At 38.3% G+C, this 16,449-nt stretch overlaps 1 protein-coding gene across 2 annotated transcripts in view; it reads left to right on the top strand.

The window, feature by feature from the left end:
• The window catches only part of doc2b (double C2-like domains, beta), a 190,159-nt gene that overhangs the window by 156,326 nt on the left and 17,384 nt on the right, over window positions 1-16,449 (top strand). For both annotated transcript variants that reach the window (XM_085289800.1, XM_085289802.1), the window contains one exon: window positions 10,920-11,074. In XM_085289800.1, coding sequence (XP_085145926.1) covers window positions 10,920-11,074 — 155 coding nt within the window. The remainder of the gene's footprint in view (window positions 1-10,919; window positions 11,075-16,449) is intronic.

Below are 16,449 nucleotides of genomic sequence, written 5' to 3'. Positions count from 1 at the left end.
ATGTTGCAGTTAGGATTTGCACATCCTTTGTGATTTCCTTCTTCTCCTGTGGGTGCTCCTTTCCTGCTGCTGTTCCCTTATTTGCTTCTAATCTGTTTCACACCTGCATGAGCACCTTACACATGCGTGTTACTATCAGAAAGAATTTTCACCCCATGGTTGATCCAAGCAAAGATACTCAAACCATTTTGCCATTGTTTTTCTTCTCTAGTATTTCATACAAAGATGGTATATAAAAGATGGATATTGTCATTGTGATGCCATCAGTTGGCTTGTAAAGTCCTGTTTAAGGGATTGTTTGACATTTTGAAAATTAAGTAACAGATTTATTCATCATATAGTGATTTTTGGGGTGTGTGAGATGAAAAGGAAAGAAAATAGTGCCAGCATCCTCCTCTGTCGCACCAACCCTCTGCAAATCCTCCTCACTACATCTATGAATATTCCCTGTGGGATTTCTCTTTTCTTCCTGCCTGGAAGACCCATCTACAACATCCTTTGTCCAATGTATCCACTATCCCTCCTGTGCACATGTACAAACTATTGCAGTCTTACCTAAGCGGTCCCTCTGAAACACTCTTATCTACCGTATTTTTCAGACTATAAGGCACACTTAAAATAAAATAGACAGTGCGCCTTATGTATGAATTCTGGTTGTGCTTATTGACCTTGAACCGATTGTACACGGCGCTCAAAAATCTGTCAAAATGTTTTAGTACAACTTTGGTAAGCTATGAAGCTGCACAGCTTGGTGGATTGTCGGAGCATTACAGCTAAGGAGTTAGAAGTTAGCAGGAAGTTAGCTCGCTAGTTTCTACCTAAACATGATATAGCATGTTCTGACTGAGAGATTTCTGAAAAATTAAACGTACAGCTCTGCTATCACTTCCAACATAAATGAAGACAGAAAACTAAACAGCAGTGACGTTTGTAGGGTTACTGAAGTTGGACTAGCTGGTATATAACGATGTTCTACGTGATCGCTAGTGACACAGCTATGTTAGGATAACATAAACACAGTGAAGCTGGAGGATGAACGCTAACTTTTTTCCACTTAATAAAAGTTAATGTGAGGGTTCCCGATGGTTACGGACAAATGCAATGGCACGGTAGGATGCTGCAAACGGACCAAACTTCAGTCGAGAGAACAACTGAGATAATCCATCCACAATACGAGGTTAGTCATTAACAGAGATGGGCAAACCTCCGCCTGCAATCCGGTTGTTCAGTGATGACGCGACGAATCCTACTTCCGGGTCTAAAGTAGTCTGCGTTTAATATGGCTTTTGTGTTGTTAACATGTTTAATGTTATGTATTTTCTTCTATTTGATCTCAAAAAGCTCCTAAAACAGTCAGTGATCACTGTTGACCTCCCTCGGCTTTTATTACCGCTAATCATTTATTTAAGCTCAGTTTTTAAAACCTTAGGATGTACCTACAGCCCAGCCCATGCAGCAGTATATGAATGACTAACCTCGTATTGTGGATGGATTATCTCAGTTGTTCTCCTTTTACAGCATCCTGCCATGCGATTACATTTGTTTCTGACCACCGAGAACACTCACGTTAACTTTTATCGAGTGGGAAAAAAAGTTAGCTTGTTTATATTATGCTAACATACCTGTGTCGCTAGCGGTCACGTAGCACATCATTATATACCAGCTAGCCCAACTTCAGTAACCCTACAAACGTCACTGCTGTTTAGTTTTCTGTCTTCATTTATGCTGGAAGTGATAACAGAGCTGTACGTTTTAATTTGTTTCCAAAACCCCGCAGTCAGGACATGCTATATTGTATTTAGATAGAAGCTAGCGAGCTAACTCCCTGCTAACTTCTAACTCCGTTAAATGTCATAAATTCCGTTTTCATGGATGCCTGGATGTTAAACTCAATTGTTACACCTGGTAGAGCAGAACGCTGATTATTTTATGAAAGATGAAAGACTTTAGACAGTTTTTCAACTCTCAGTAATGCCATAGTGATCGTTTGATATATGGACCTGCAGCGGAGTTTAGACCCAGACACGGCTAGTGACGTCAGACTGAACAACCGGATACAGGTGAAAATAGAGCAACAGGACCACTGAGTCTTTGACTTTATTTATTTTCTGCTGTGTTTTACTTGCATTTATTTGAAAGATTGAGTGTAAACACACAAAAAAAAATTATTTTATGTGCTGGAATGTGCAGAAAATAGGTTTAAATGTTAAACAAATTTCTTCCAGTCAGAGAATGTTGCATATAATTAAGTTTTTGCTTGATGCATAAAGTTAAAAGATTAAAACTGATAAAACAAGTTTTAAAAACAGACTTTTCCATTTGATTAAATTTTGTATGATGGATTATGTAGAAAAAGTAGAATTGGGCTGAAAGATCTATCGCTTTATCACCTCTTCAGGTTGTAAATCGTGTCTTTAAAAAGTAACTAGGTAATTAATTACTTTTGAAAATAACTAATTAGTAAAGTAACGGGATTACTTTTTTGGTGAAGTAATCAGTAATTAGTTACTGATAGTTACTTTCAAGTAACTTGACCAACACTGGTCATTAATATACTGCAACAACATGGGAATAGGAAGTGGAGGACGCAAGAATGAGTTGAGTAAAGTTTGTTTATCTGACTGTTTGGTTTCACTTAATATGCCTTATAATCTGGTGCACCTTATGGACCGAAAAATACTGTCATTTTATCCATTGTGGTCACTGTCGCAGTGAATGCAGTTTACTTGCTACTTTCTTGGTATGGATTATTTATATGCTGGCATAAAAAAGAGCTGTTAGCAAAGGGCTGGTGTTCAGGCTAAATGAATGATCTGTGAGTGTGAAACTGAAAAGAAGACAGTGAGTGCTGTAAAAATGTCAGTGCTTGTCAGGCATGCTGGGCTTGTTACTATCCAGGCAGAGGTTTTTGCTTCCTCCCTCGCTACTGTATGTGTCTCGACGCTCTTGGTTTGTCGTGGATTCCTAAAGTGCGCTCTGTTAAAGGATACAGGCAGACGGAAACTACAAAATCACAACTGGACAAAATGGATTTGAGAGTAAGCTGAAGTGGCAACTGAAACATGTTGGCACGCTAGATGAGTTGAATGTCGTCACCAGTCCAGTGAGACGTCTTGTAAAAGTCATGTGTGATTCATGTGGGGAGAGTCAGCTCCTTGGAGATATCTGATTAGTATCCTGCTGTGGATACTGCTAGACAGATTGTTGAGCCCTGTCTCCTACACACAGTACAAGAGTGTGTGGTGGAGGCAGCAGTCTGCGTCTGCAGAGCTGTTTCTTTATGCCAGTTTTGCTCTTCATTTAAATATTGTTTTCTGATTATTGTGGGAGTTTTGGGGGTGTTGGCAGCAAAGATCATAGATTGCACAGCTTGTGAGGGCACTTTCTTTTGGATTATTTTTTGGGCATTTCTGCCATTATTTGATGGTGAAACAGTGAAAATAGACAGGAAAGTGGTGAGAAATAAAAGAGTGCCACGTGTCAGACTCAAATCTGGGCTGCTGTCTCCAAGTGGGCAGCTATGTGGATACGTATCTATATACATGTATCCTTCAGGCTCAAGTCCTCTACCCAAGGCCTGGGAGCTTGAGGGTCCTCTGCAGTGTCTTTGCTGTTCCTTGGACTTCTCTCTTCTGGACACAGATCTTGGATCATGTTCCTGGGATGTGCAGAAGCCACTGTTTCCTGTTTCCTTCACCTTCCACATCTTCTCGAGCTCTTCTCTCAGCCCTTGGTATTTCTCCAGCTTTTCATCTCTTCTTTCTCATGTTGCTATCACTTGGTATATCACTGCACCTGTCTCCTTCTGCTTGTCCACCACTACTATGTCGGTTGGTTAGCCTTGACCAGTTTGTCTGTCTGTCTAGAAGTCCCACGGGATTTTAGCTCTTAGGATTTTGCCTGGTGTGGTAGACCACAGCTTTTATTCATCTTGTGTTCAGAGCTTGTTACTGTCAATGTTGACAATGTTGCAATGTTTTTAGGTATATTTTTGTGTTTTTACATCAACAACTTGCCAGTGGTACTGGTCATTGTCTCTAAGATTTTTGGGGGGGTTCTTGCCACTTGGAGGCAGAAAAAAGAAGTTGTGATAATGCATTTCTACCCTGTGGCATCAAATAATGCTGTTCTGCCAGATAGTGCTTGCAACTCACTATGGTGTGCAAGGGTTCTTTGATGCACCAGCTGCAGCAACGCTGGGCGCTGAGAGATCACAGCCCCGAGCTACAAAATCTCCATTAGTGAGTTGGCTAGGTGACGGATGGGTGGGTTGTTTATTAGCCACAAGAAAGTGGACTGCATCCCGTTTGGAGCTTTGTCTTTTGCTTTGTTTGTTTGTTGGGAGTGACAGACCTGGCTCACTGCTGCTTAAACGTGATGCATCCAGGCACTGGTGCCAAATTATACCATGTCCTTTTCTGTGAGACACCAGCAGCATTGAAAATGCACACAATAGGGACATGTGATCATATTTTAAGCTGATATCTTGACTTGTTGGCAAACAGGTGCTTATTTATACATCCAGCTGCTTCAGAGCTCATTGTCATTCATTTACAGTCATGGTTCTGGCCACCTGTGAACTCCTGAAGGACATTTATGGCTGGTTATCTGATAAACATGCATTTTATTCACCTGCTTGTTGATGTATCTGAAAAATGCAGAAAAATGTCCATTCAACTGAAACCAGTAATATTTAAAAGTTGTGAAAATTTTCAGAACATATGCAAACTTTTTTTTAATTATTTGGCAAATCGAGTTAGAAAGAAAAAAAAGTTTTCTTTTGACATATTGACAGCAACTTTCAGTCAAAGTAACAGGGACTGTAGTTGTTGTCTTGTACATAGTTTTCATAATATATCTATGTACCATGTACACTCTGTCTCTATTACTCCATTTACAAGTATGTGAGAAATAACTAATAATAATAATAAACTTTATTTATAAAGCACACTTATAAACCAAGGGTATGCCAAGGTGCTTAACAAGTAAGATAGAGAATAGGAGGAGGATAATAGAAATGGGACCAAAGCAAGTACTAAGTATGCAAGCAGGTAGCTGTCACTGATACATAGGAAAGCAACAGGTACAGAGCAAACAAGAATTTAAATGAGCATAAAAACTAGTCCAAAAAATGCTATGACCAAAATTAAAGGACATTTTGCTACTGCACATACATTAAAGTGGTTTGCCTGGTTCTTAAATATTATGGGTTTTATACGGTGGCCCTGAGAGGTCAAACGCACTGCAAATTAAGGTCACACACAAAAAAATTAAAACAAATTGCTGAAAACCAACAGAAGTTGGAAAAATCTCCCAAAAGCTCACAAAATATAAAATAAATATAGCTCACATAACACAGCTGAAGTGATTTAGGGGAGATAATGTCTTTTCCAAATCATCTTAAAATGTCTGTGATTTAAATTATGTTCCTGACCAAGTCAGGCCCACAAGTGATTAATTATGAAATTCACTGTGACTTCAACAAGAGAATCACTGATTTAAGTCGGCTGTTACAGTGAGGGGAAGAGAAAACCACATGAACTAGCTTACATCTAAAAGCTGATGCTTTTTATCTCCTGCTGGGGGTGGTCGACACACAATCCAAATTCCGGCAACTTTCCTCCCCGTCTAACGTAAACTGAGATGTGGATGTTTTGATGGGTGTGTTTTTTTTACTATTTGTTTATTGTATAGCTTGCGTTTTACCTTGTATTTGTTGCATTTCTGAGATGTTTTGAGTTTGTTGCCCTTGTGTATGAGATTTGATCTCAGTGGGACTTCCTTCCTTGCTCACAGTAAATCGTTCCCCCACTGGCGCTCCAAGGCAGTGACGGCAGATCCAGACACAATCAAACCACACAGCTATATCAGCGTTATCAGTTATTTTCTACAACATATAAAACTTAGCACCTGAAAAGTAAATGAGTCAATGTACTGTACTATGTTATTGCAGTAAAATCAAGGTTTTTCAGTTTGACTTCACAGTTTAGCTGTAGCATCCAGTCTGTCAGAGATGAGAGAAGGAAATGAGACAGAAAATCTAATGAATATTAATTTGAAATGGCACAAACAGTTTTCAGTGGTCCAGGCACTTTCAAGTAGCTCTCGATTAGCTTAAAGTTCTTTAGACTCATTTGCTTTTGCTATGTTGATATGAGTGGCTTTATCCTGTGTGTGTGGTTAAAAATAAGTGCTGAGGTAAAGGGAAAAAATGATGAATTACTCACATAATCAGCAGCTGTGGAGGAGTTGCTGGTAAATTGCATTTCTAAGTCACTGGACATGGAAAAAAAGCTCTTTCGGCTTCTGAACTGCCTTTCTGTCATTTTCATACACTCAAGTATTTTTTTCTTTCTAGATAACAAGAAGTGCTCTGTGGGCCAACACAAACTTGTATAGTAGAAGAAAAGTACATTCATAAGATTGTCGTGAATAACTGGTAGTTGTACAGGTCTGTTTTACCAATAACTTAACTAACAAGCACTGATGTAATAGGTTTACTCATACTGTAGTAAATCAGGCTGTTTTTTTTTTCTTTTCCATTGTAGTCTCAGGACAAAGTGTGTCTACTTTGCTGGGTCTTTTTCCTCTTTTACTCCCCATATTCCATGGAGTTCCACAGGGTTCCAAATTAGTTCCCTTTTAATTGTAGATACCTTTACATTCCTACCTTTGAAGTTGTTCAGTCCCATTTAAACCAAGTTAATGTTAAATAAAATCAACTCAAAATTCCTGCTTTTTAAAAACAGACAACACATAGCTGCTCTTTGTTTTGTTTTGTCTTTTGCAACAAAGCACCACATCAAAGTACTGTATTCTCAGCATCCATCTAAGGATGAAGAACTGAGTGAAAGAAACTGCAATCATGGGGAGATAGGCAAGTAGATTAATTCAGTGTGGAATTTACCGAAATCAGGATGTAATCTTTGAGGTCAGTAAGAAGTAGAGGTTGGTGGAGTTTGTTTAAAAGATTGCAGGTAAAAGTAAACATTGTATGAGAGCAATGTTTACATTATATGGAAAATATGCATTGCATAAGTTTATCTATTTGCATTGTTGCAAGCATAATGTTAAGGCCATATTTTAATCATGCAGAAATTATCTTTAATCTTCAGAAGCTGCAGATATATTTTTTTTAATATTTTTAAAAAAAATCATTATGAGAATATTTTATCAAGGACAAAACAGATCATTACAGCTGATATGATCACTGATATTCCAAAGTTTATACTTCAACAGAGTTTTTTTGTTTATTTGTTTGTTTCATTCCCTCCTCAATCGAGGAGTGTGGTTCTTTACGATTAACCCGCTTTCAGGCTGTCATTGAGGCCTCTAAATGGCAGAGCAACTGTAAGCACCTTGAAGCAACTGCAGTTGTGATTTTGTGTTATATAAATAAAACTCAGTTGGACTGAAGTTGTGCAAAACGAACACGAAACGGCAAGGATGTTTTATAAGACGAGGATTTGTGATGACATTTTGGTATCTGTAAGGCTTCCCTTTTGTTGTTAAAGTGAACTTGTGTTCCCTACTGATTTATTTGATCACGTAAAACCAGGGAGATCAAGAATCTCTTGAAACCGAGCTCCTAGATGAGACTTGTAGACAAATGTACTGCTGTAGGATGCTCATATTATATTGGCCTAGAGTTTCACTCTGAGCCGTTTCATACCACTCTACATGATCAGTTTCATGGAATGTTTTCTGTCATTGGATCTGTATGATGTCACAGGGGATAGATTTTAACAGGTCTTTGGTTCAAATCTTGTATTTATGAGGGGCAACCAATCAGAAGAAAACTGGCTTAAAAAAAGCTAAAATCAAGTGTTTCAGTCAGAGGATGAAGTGAGGGGCTGTTTCTGTAAATAAGGATTATTTTTGAACAGTGAAGCATGCAAAGCTACTGCAGGAGTCCAAGAATACAATATGGAACTAGCAAAGAGTATAATAAATCCAATCTCCCTTCTAGGAAAATTTGTGAAGTTATTTTCATTGGATTATTGGATCACACTGAAACTTAAAAAAACACAGGAAAAAAGAAAAATGCTGCAAAAAGCACCGAAAATACAACTGAAGTTGAATAAAATACAATAGAAATAGAACATAAGAACATTTGCTCACTGATGCTGGTCCGTCACCTTATTGTGTCCCCAGAAACACTTTTGTTTTGATTTACGTTGTGGTTTATTCAACTTATGTGGTGTTTTGTGTGCTTTTGCAACATTTTTTTAATTCGCTGGCGTTTTCTTTCCGTTTGACCTCTAAGGGAGTAAATGAATAAATGAATGTTAAAAAATATGTGTTTAATTTTGTGCACAATGTGCTAACAATGTGGGTAGATCTAGAAAATTAGAAGTATAGAGATAAGGTTATTCAGACAACATTTTTTTTCTTTTGTTTATAAAAAAATGTTTTATTTAAAACAAATGTATATACACACATACACAAATCCATCCAAAACCATTCAAGAAGCCTGTTTTTTTTAATGCTGTAATGTTATTTTTGTGCCAAGAAAGCTACATATTGTGTTGCTTTCTCCCAGGATGGAGGGAGAATTGGAAAATTCCTGGACTTTTAAGCACAGTGGGAAGAAATTGTGGAGAAGCTTGTTTCCTATTTCAAAATACTTGATTTACACAATGAGAAAGTGGAGCTGTGTATCAGCAGCTTGCAGAACCCATCGTGAGCCTCCTGCCTTCACTTGGTAGCCAGCCACGCGGTGAGAACGTTTCAGTGGCTAGGATGTGGTCTCTTTAGTTTCTCTGTCCTATTTTGCTACTGTTCCTGAGGCATGTCATCACATTTTGACTGCACCTTATGATCATTTAACAAGCTATCAAGTTGTGTACTGTGCATGATTATGATTGATGCAGTTGCAATGGTGTCAGTATGACTGATGCTATCCAGCAGCCTAAGAATGAGACTTCCTGTTTAAAAAGAGAATTTGTTTATATAGAAATCTGTGGGTGGGGGGGAGTGAGGTGCCGCGTTTGGAGACACACTTTTAACATCATGTGTCAGTTCCGATGTTTTTCTTGTCTCAAGGAACATGGTAAATTAATTTTGATGAGGCCATTAACTCATCATCTACAACGGAGATGGGATCAATCAGCCAATCAGTGTTTGGCTGATTTTTAATGCACGTACTTGTCTAGACAGCTACGACTGTAGGTGCTGGAAACTTTACAGGTTACATATGAACAGAAATGTCCTGGCAAAGACAGAAGCCAAGCTACAAAGAGCCAGAGCAAACCAAGAATAGACTAAGGTAAAATTAAAAGAAGGTAAAAAAAAGAAAGACCTGTCCTCCCACTCCTTCACTGGATCCTGATGAGGTAATGTTTTACTGCTTTTATATAAGCAGCTGTGCAGCAAAGGTTCAACATCCCTGAGAATTCAAGTACATAACATGGGAAAGCAGTACGTGTGTAATCAATGGGGGGCTGCAAGTATTTTACCAAGACATAAAAGGAAAGACACCCATGTGACATTTCTTAGTAGGACTCGGACAGATTTTGAAGACTTGAGTGTAGGTGGATGATTGTAGTGGCAATGAGAGAGGCAAAGGCCAAGACATCTAATTTCTTTTTAATAAATTCTGGGTAATTCAGGGACCCTTCAAAATAACAAACGAGCAATATGCAGTCTCTGTGCCAAGGACATGGCATGGTTACAAAGATGTTCCTCCAAAATCCTGGAAGTTTCTAGCTTAAGCAAAAGGTATGGGTCAGATGAGATGGGGTTTAATCACATCTTTCACTGCATTTCGGCTTATGTAAGTGAAAATGTTTCAATTTTAGAAAGCGGAGGCGGACACAAGAAGAGAGATGGTTAGCCTGTGAGTTCCCTTTTTTCCAGCAGAAGACCTTAAATCAACTTATATCAAACTGCATTCCCAGTTTGATTTAAGTCATGGAGTAAGGAGAATTTTAAGGATTAAGTTATATTGTTTAGATCCGGGAATCCGTCTAGCAAAGACTTAAATCCAGCTCACTGGATGGCTTTGGAAAATGTAAATGAGGGCATAAATTTTAGACTTCTAACTGTATTTTCATAAGTTTTACTGCTTTTCCTACTGATAAAGACATCGCCCACTACCATTCATACCACACCTAATAAGTAATAGATAAACAAATATGACAGAAACGACTATAGAAATGTAGCTTTTACACAGTGGATCCAAACAGGAAAAAGTTTTGTACAAATTATCAAAAACTCTCAGTTTTATAACTACAGGACAGTCTAAACCAGCGGTCCTCGACCTTTTTTGCGCCATGGACTGATTACAATATTTTCATGGACAGGCCTTTAAGTTGTCGTGGATAAATACAACAAAATAAAACCAGTACCGGTACCAAAAAAAAGAAGATTTACTCATAACACACAAAAAAAGACCCAGGGAAAACGAGTTAATGATAACAACGCTAAACAAATAATGATAAAACCCCTGAAACATAAACCATAAACGACTCACGGACTGGTACCGGCCCGTGGCCCGGGAATTGGGGACCGTTGGTCTAAACAATCAGCTACTAGAACTTTAATTCATTCATTTCTTACTATTTAAACCCAAGAGGTTTCTTTCATTTGCTATCGCTGCATCTCTTTTAATGTAGAAAAAGTGAGACATATTGTTGAAACTGCACTTTTTCTACATTATGATATTGCAGAGATTACATGTGTAGTTAAACTTCTGACCTAGAGGTGACAGAAAAAGTTCATCCAAGCCTGATAAAAATAAAAGACTCTATGTTAAAGATGTTTGTGGTCACACCGCCATCATCCTTTTGTTGTGAGTCGCTTGACTTTCTTCAATAATTGCGTTTGATTTTTGGCCAAGGCGCTTGTTGGCATAACTGTCAGTCTTTTGAAAGCTCAGCTGGTTTTGAATCCTAAATCTTCTCATTTCCACCCTGCAGGTCAAGACGGAAGACAAGTCTCTGGAGGAACGTGGACGAATCATGATTTCTCTGAAGTACAACACCCAGAAATCTTGCCTGGTAGTGGGCATCATACGCTGTGCTCACCTTGCCGCCATGGATGCCAACGGCTTCTCCGACCCCTACGTCAAAACGTCAGTATGCAAACACTGGCAGGCACATCCAAAAAGAAACTGGGGCTGTTTTACCATCTCCAGGGAGCAGATTTAATAAGGTTAAAAACCCCAATTAAGCAAAAAGGATAATAAGGGATTTACTTTGATAGTTTTGGCAGTCATTATCTATCAGTAGTAATTTTATTTTCATTTTATTCACCCCTGAGATCTGCACCAACCTCTGACGAGGGAGCAATCATAGAACCAGACAGGTGCTCCAGATTAACTTATTTGGAAAAGGGAAGAAAAGCAAACGTGTTTTTACCACAAGCGTGATGCTGCAGTTTGTTGTACTGTACTTAATATAACTTCATACACAGCCATGTTTACACACCTTTGAAAGCACTCACTTTCAGGTCTACCTCTCCGTGCTTAGATAACAAGGACAGAAGTGTTTGCTACAACCTGTCAGATGATCTTCTGTTTCTCGACTTGCCAGATTTCAGTGTATCTCTGGTGACTGCAGTGGGCACTGTTGTGAGGAACAAGAATTTATACAGTCATGTACAGAAGTTTGAGGAAGTAAAACTGTCTAAGCTTGATAATCAGTTTAATCAGAGCAGAGGAAATAGAAAAGAACATACACTACTCTCACTTTTTAGTCAGAGTATAGCATCAATCAAGTCAATTAAACCTGTGGGATATTGATCTGGTCAAAGTAGCAGAGGAGGTTGTTAATCAGTTTCGGCTGCTTTGATGTTAATGAAATAAACAACAGGTGCACTGGAGGGGCAACAATGAGACAACCCCTAAAACAGGAATGGCTTTACAGGTGGGGGCCGCTGACATTTTTATCCTCCTGATTCTTTCTGACTGAAGAACACAAGCATGGAGGAGATACCAGGAAACAGGCAGTTACTCTGGGATAGATGTTCAGGGCTGTAGAAGGCCCTTATCCCATCAGGAGGACTGGGTTATGAGGAGCAGGATGAGTGCTGTTGGAGTCCTACCAAATAACCTCCAGCAGGCCAGTGATGTGAATGTCTCCGACCAGACAATCAGAAACAGACTTCATGAGAGTGGTATGAGGGCCCAGCGTCCTGTAGTGAGCCCTCTGCTCACCCCCGGCCTGATTGGCATAGAACGCTAGAACTGGCAGGTCCATCACTGGTACCCTGTGCTTTTAACAGATAAGAGGAGGGTCACCATGAGCACGTGTGACAGATGTGAAGCGGTCTGGAGAAGGTTATGCTGTAATGTTGTTCAGTATGACCTCTTTAGGCGTATTCTCAGACATCATGCTAGTGCAGTGGTTCCTGGGTTCCTCTTAGAGGACAACAATATCCCTCATGTCCAAGATTTTGCACGCAGTTGCTGGAGGAAGAAGGAATGGATACTATTATCCAGTCCATATTAGTATAGATAATCCAGCATGATTTATTTTCCCATTAAGATCAGATTGTGTTCTCAAAATATTCCTTTAATTTTTGGGAGCATGAGCATCTTAGATGACTTGATAACATTTCTATGTGGATTTTTGGTGGCTCTATGTTGTCTTTCAAGAAACGTTTTGTAGGACTGAGTCAGAAAACAGGCACAATGGGTGACCTTCTATTGCTTCTCTGCAAGGTTTTAGCAACAGATTGAAAGCATTTTTTGTAGTACAGCACAGAAACATCAGTAGGATATGGTTGTGGTGCAGACATATATAATAACCAGGTGAGACACGACTTTTCCATGTTTTTCTCCCAGTTAAGCACAACAGATCGAGTAAGTCATCGTGGCTGAGGACCTGTGATTTAGTGAGAATAATCCTTTAATTGTCCCACAAGGGGAAATCTGGGTGTAACAGCAGCAAGAAAGACACATATACAACAAACAGTACACAAGACACAGAACAGAAACATACACAATTACATATTTACATCAAAGACAAAGTGGTTTCCAGCATGAACCAACCTTTTGGCTGCAAACTTCTTTTACTAGCACTTTATATTACTGCTTGCTAATAATGTGGCAGTAGGAAAAGCAGTACCATGTAATTATCAAACTTTACTGCTGGAGCTTATAGTCAGATAATTCAAATGCCCACAACAAAGTACATATAAAGTAAAAACATTAAAAATGCAGACAAAGGCAAAGGAGAATTGTAATAGTTTAGTAACAATATGATTACTTGTTAATAACAGGTTGAAAATATGTAAATATGATATCAGTAATGATGTTATAATGCAGAAATAAGTGCTAATAGATGATTTTGAAGGTTATCACACAGAAAATACAACAAGGTGAGCAATCACAGCAAAACAAAGTTAGCTTAAGTGAGGATGAATTTTAGCATTTCCCCCATTATTAGTGTCATTTTTTAAAAATCTAAATATATGACGATATAATTTGAATTCATTCAGCATGAAGAAGAGTGTCATTAACCCTACACTGCAAAAATGATTTTCAAGAAAGTTAAAAAAACCTTGTTTATGGACGTGTTTTCTCTTTTTTGTCTAAAAACAAAACATATTCTTAACAAGAAAATTAAGCTCATTCTAGGAAAATAACTTTTTCATAATAAGATATTTCAGCTCATCTTGAGCTTTATTTACCAGTTACAGGGTACACTGCAAAAGGGCTCTACTTGAAATAAGCCAGATACTCTGAAAACTGACAAAACGTTCTTGTTTTGAGAACAACATCTGCCAATGGGGTAAACAAAAGTTGATTGGCTAGAATCCTTAAAGCTCGCAAATGAATCTCTTCCTTAAATCCTTAATTATTACGTAAGTGGAAGAGTTCAAATTTAGATTTTGAACCAGAACAGAACCAATTCTGCATTAGTGGAAATGCCTTATCGTAAAAGTTTTGCCTTTATGTATAATTTATATGAACTGATTTCATGATTTTGACTTTCAGGCTTTTGGGTCATCAAACCATAACTTCCACGCTTTCTTGTTTATGAAGTTTATGCACCTGACTCTTGATGATGAGCGTCCATAATATCAATGCTTTTGTGTGATAAATAGAGATCTAACCTGAACATTACTGTATGTGATCACAAATCACATATATTCTGTAGGGAGACACAAATTGCCTATTAAAAATAAAATATTATTAGTAGTAATAGTAGTAAAAGTAGAAATAGTAAGTGAAAAATCACACAATGCCAATCAATCCAAATCATAACTATAGTTCCGATAAATCAACTGAAGAAGGTTTTATTTTGTCTCCATAGCTGACCAAACGCTTTAAACTTCACCTCAGGACATTTCTGTGTTTTTGTAAATGTAATCCTCGTGTTATAAATGGTCATCAAAGCACTTCTGTTTCTTATCAGAAAATATATTTCCATCCTTTTTCTTGTTACATTAGCAGACTGCTCTTGCTGTTGCAGGTTGAAATGCCATGTTCACAGTGATTTGCTTATTTTGTACCGCTTTCGTAACAAAAACCCAGCAGGGAACCCACTCACGCCATTTATCTCCTCCTCGATTTAGGCCAGTGCAACAGGAAATCAAACACCCAGGCTTTGTTATAAAAGTGGATTCATTAAATGTTTGGGCAAAGTCATTTTTATGAAAAAATTTAAGCTAACATAGGAAAATAAACACTGCTGGAATGGCACAATAATAACCCATGCAACTATTTTATTGTTAAAGCAGGAACAACTATGAGTCACATTTGAACCATTTTCTTGAATTACCTCACAATTTCATAGTAATGTATTGTGCCTTCATTGACTCATGCAGTAATTTATTCTACAATCTGTTATTGAGTAATTGAATTTTGAATCATGCGTCTGCACATGAAATTGCAGGAAAGAGAAAATTAAACCATTCACTGACAATCACGATGTTTACACTTTAAATTACATCGACCGATCTGTGTCACTCTTAAAGGCCTTAAAATAAGACAAAATATGATGTACGCGCCAAAAATACTATAATTAATTTTTTTCCATATACACTCACTCTGCCACATTTTTAAAGTTACACCTTACTAGTAACAGGTTGGACCCTCTTTGCTTTCAGAACTGCATTAATTATTCATGGCACAGATTCAGCAGCATGTTGACATTACATCATCGAGCAGTTGCTGCATATTTGTCGACTGCACATCCATGATGTGAATCTCCCATTCCACCACATCCCAATGTTGCTCTATTGGATTGAGGTGTAGTTACTGTTAAGTCCTTTTGAGTGCACCGAACTCGTTTTCTATTCAATTCAATTTTATTTTATTTATATGGTACAAAATGACTTTAGTCGCTGCAGTTGGCTTTTATAATGTAAACTAGATACCATGAGTTATAAGGGGATGGACATAGTAAGCAACAATATTCAGGTAGGCACACAAAGCCAAGAAAACAAAGTGTTTTCTTGGCACACAAAGTGTGCCAAGAAAACAATTACACCACCACCAGCAGCCTGAACTGCCTGACCCACCGTCTGAAGTTTCATCAGGCCAGGCAGTGTTTGTCCAATCTTCTGTTTCCTGAGCTCGTGTGAATTGTAGCCTCAGTTTCCTGTTCTTTGCTCATAGGAATGGAACCTGGTATTCTGTAGTAGAGCAGGGCGATATGACCAAAAATATCTATCACGATATACATTAGAAAATTTGCGATAACGATATAACTGACGATATAATTGACACTAGACAAAATACTTTACAACTCCTCAACTTTATTAGTGCAAAAAAACCCAAAAACATCAATGTATTTTGCACTTACACAAGCAGCTTTTTAAGTGCATTAAAGTTATATAAAAAATTTGCAGTGCAAATGCAATTCCTTGCTGACAGTTTAACCAAAAGGCATTTCCAGTGGAAATTGGCCGACATATCATCAGCATAACCATGTATAATATCCACAAAACCTAAAAAGAGGTTATACACACACACAATACGGTAATATTATGTTGAAGTGCAGTACGTATCACTCCGCGAGGCTCCTGCCTACAATAGCCGTAAAGCTCCGACAATCCATCAAGCGGTGCGGCTTCGTAGCTTAGCAAAGTCATACTGAAACATTTGACAGATTTTCCAGCGCCGTATACGACATAAAATCATTTCAAGGTCAGTAAACACAACCAGAATTCATACATAAGGCACACAGGATTATAAGGGGCACTGTCGAAGTGTGCCATATTTTCCAAAAAACACGGTAATAACGACGGCCCGCTAGCATGCTCTACCAAAAATAGTGCTTTGTTGTGTATCTGACGGACGAAAGCCAAACCAGTTCCACACCAGTGAAGTTGCAGCATTTTTACAAACCAGTTCTGGTTCATCCGTTTCATTCAACGATCCACTTTCGCTCTTCTCATTCTGCGTCGCAGCCATGTGCGTATGTAAACAAAGGCACTGCGCATGCGCGTTTTACCCATATTCTATCGCAATATTTCATTTTCTTATCATTGCCCAAC

Source organism: Mchenga conophoros, linkage group LG10 (genome assembly GCF_057382185.1).
Source record: "Mchenga conophoros isolate Kocher_MC1m ecotype Shallow Benthic linkage group LG10, M_conophoros_male_GT1.1, whole genome shotgun sequence".
Taxonomy (NCBI): domain Eukaryota; kingdom Metazoa; phylum Chordata; class Actinopteri; order Cichliformes; family Cichlidae; genus Mchenga; species Mchenga conophoros.
The sequence above is the reverse complement of the archived record's forward strand: the minus strand, read 5'-3'. Positions and strand labels throughout refer to the sequence as shown.